This window comes from Gymnoscopelus braueri (assembly GCF_963280865.1).
Source record: "Gymnoscopelus braueri genome assembly, chromosome: 16".
Taxonomy (NCBI): domain Eukaryota; kingdom Metazoa; phylum Chordata; class Actinopteri; order Myctophiformes; family Myctophidae; genus Gymnoscopelus; species Gymnoscopelus braueri.
In genome coordinates this window covers 26,165,899-26,168,398 of record NC_137616.1, presented here as the reverse complement: position 1 = coordinate 26,168,398, position 2,500 = coordinate 26,165,899, and the positions used below count along the sequence as shown (strand labels likewise).

The following is a 2,500-nucleotide window of genomic DNA, read 5'->3' as shown; positions in this document are numbered from 1 at the left end:
GAGTATAGATGGGCTATTGTATTTCCTCACTTACACATCACCCAATACACAAACGAGAGATTTAATAGATCAATTAAGGCAAATGCAATTCAATCTGCGTGGCTGTCCGCCAAATACGCATTAAGCAAAATGTGAGATTTCTAATAACACAATTTCAATAACTGTCCACAGTAGGCCAATTTTCTATCTGCTTTGATTAGCCTATAGTAAGGAGTAAGTTAGTCATAAAAAGAACAGGCTATAGTGACATGCCGCGGCTAGCCGGTAGGCTGCTGACTGCTTAGCCTTCAGGTTCCGAATAAAAATGTGAGCATTAGCCTACTTTTTTTTATCTGACATGCACTTTTTCTCAACAAACAGGATTTGTAAAGATCTCCATATCAACGTAACGGAAAGCGGGAAGCACTTACTTGATTTCACGTTCAAAATATCCAAACAGCCACTTGTTGAGCCGGCGGGTTTGCTCATCATGGAAACTATTATAGCCTACTTAATAGGCAAAGTTCGGAATCAAAACGTTCTTTCTGTTGTTGAAATCACGAAATAATCAGCCTTTTGTAAAAGTCTTTACAAACTCATTGAGATGGGCCAGTTAATAGTAACCACCCAACGTGATGAAGTAGCTGGTTTCCAAGCACCGCAAATCAACATATCCGACTGCAGTCACTGCACATCGTCTGGTCATGGACAGGGGGTCCCGGGGGGTCACACAAGGTCCTTTACAGATGACAGTTAACGGGACCGACCGCAACGGACCAGTCGCTCCAGGGCGACCGATGATCAAAAGTTGAGAAAGAAACGAAAAAGTGCCCGATGCATGCAGCGCACCTGACTATATACTACCAAGCCAACGGAGGGATTCTGAATGAAAAACAAATATAGGCTATTCTTCTAGACGAGAGGCTTGTTCAAACCAGGAGCCGATGTGACTTACTGCCGTGGAGTCCTTAAAACCTTGGTAATATTTATGAGAGGAGTCAGGGGGAGGCGGAGGGTTCCTTCATCCACTTAGCTTTCCCTGCTTTCTACTCCCAACTCCCAGTGCCAGCATGACGTCACCAACTGGGGGGGGGGGGGGGGCTGGCTGCTATAAGGCCGTTTGTGCACAGGTTGCCTATCTCAGTGCGGTTCTCAAACTTTAAATTTTCAAGGACCCCCCCCCCTTAACTCTGACAGTATACAAATGGGACCAAATGGACCCTAACGGTTTCATTTGGTTCCATTTGTACACTGTGAGAGTTACAGACCTGTAAGGGTCAATTTAGAACCCCCTCCAGTCCCTGGACCCCACTTTGAGAACCACTGGCCTATATCTAATGAAGATGAAAAATAAAATGCAGATAAAAATTGATATGTTTTGGAGAGAATTGATCGCAGTGGTGGACTTTTCTTTTTGACCCGTTTCTTGAAAAATTTTCATTGGAGCAGGAGTGAGTGGTGATTTTGTTGTTAGGCTACTCCACCGCGCGTCACTAGAATTTTGTGCAACCTGTTGAGCGTTTTCAACAGGTTGAACATTTTCAACAGGTTGCCCCATGTTCATGGATCAAATCTTCCTGGGCTTATCAATTCAAATGATTTGTTATCGACTGATGATAGCCTTGGTATACCTTCAGAACAGGTGCTTCCTGCAGGGAGCATCTTTGTAAAAAATAATAATAATAATAATAAAAAAAATATGGGAACTCAACATGCAGGGTGCAATCCTGTGTGTGTGTGTGTGTGTGTGTGTGTGTGTGTGTGTGTGTGTGTGTGTGTGTGTGTGTGTGTGTGTGTGTGTGTGTGTGTGTGTGTGTGTGTGTGTGTGTGTGTGTGTGTGTGTGTGTGTGTGCAGTCTGTCTGTCTGTCTGTCTGTCTGTCTGTCGGAGCACCCGTACACCATTCATTGACACCCTGACCTTGACAGCTTGCTGTGCTTTCACCCGGTAACTCCAGAAATCCATATTCTGTTTTTAATTGTGTTCATTCCCACGGTACACTAGAGGCCATATGGACGTTGAAAGTGTCGATTTAAACGGACGAGGGTGGGGTAGAGAGGCGTAGTTAATTGCAATTAGCTATTGTTCAACCTTTCAACCTATTAGAGACTTTAGAAACACAGCTAAGAAGCATGATTTATTAATTCATACATCTATCGTTTTATTTAAGGAACAGGTAGCCCACTAAAATATACCGTATCAACGTTTGTAAAACGACGATGAAAATAACTGCACCACGTGGTCCCTCTTCATAATTGAATAACTTAACTTTTTTTTGTTAGCGTGTGTGTGTGTGTGTGTGTGTGTGTGTGTGTGTGTGTGTGTGTGTGTGTGTGTGTGTGTGTGTGTGTGTGTGTGTGTGTGTGTGTGTGTGTGTGTGTGTGTGTGTGTGTGCGCGTGCGTGTGTGTGTGGGTGGTGTGGTTGAGTAGGTGGTTGGGCGGGTGGGGGTGAATGTGCGACATAATCTCCTTAACTCGTTCTAATCCTCGTCATTCACTGATAGCCTTTACACAAATATAAC

General features: G+C 44.0%; 1 protein-coding gene across 2 annotated transcripts in view; it reads right to left on the bottom strand.

The window, feature by feature from the left end:
• nr2e1 (nuclear receptor subfamily 2, group E, member 1) overlaps positions 1–471 on the bottom strand; it is a gene marked incomplete at both ends in the record, with an annotated part of 12,215 nt that extends 11,744 nt beyond the window's left edge. The window contains one exon of one of the 2 annotated variants that reach the window (XM_080453084.1): positions 411–471. In XM_080453084.1, the coding sequence (XP_080309210.1) occupies positions 411–471 (61 nt within the window). The remainder of the gene's footprint in view (positions 1–410) is intronic. The other variant, XM_080453085.1, reaches the window with a different exon arrangement.
• Positions 472–2,500: the final 2,029 nt, after the last annotated feature.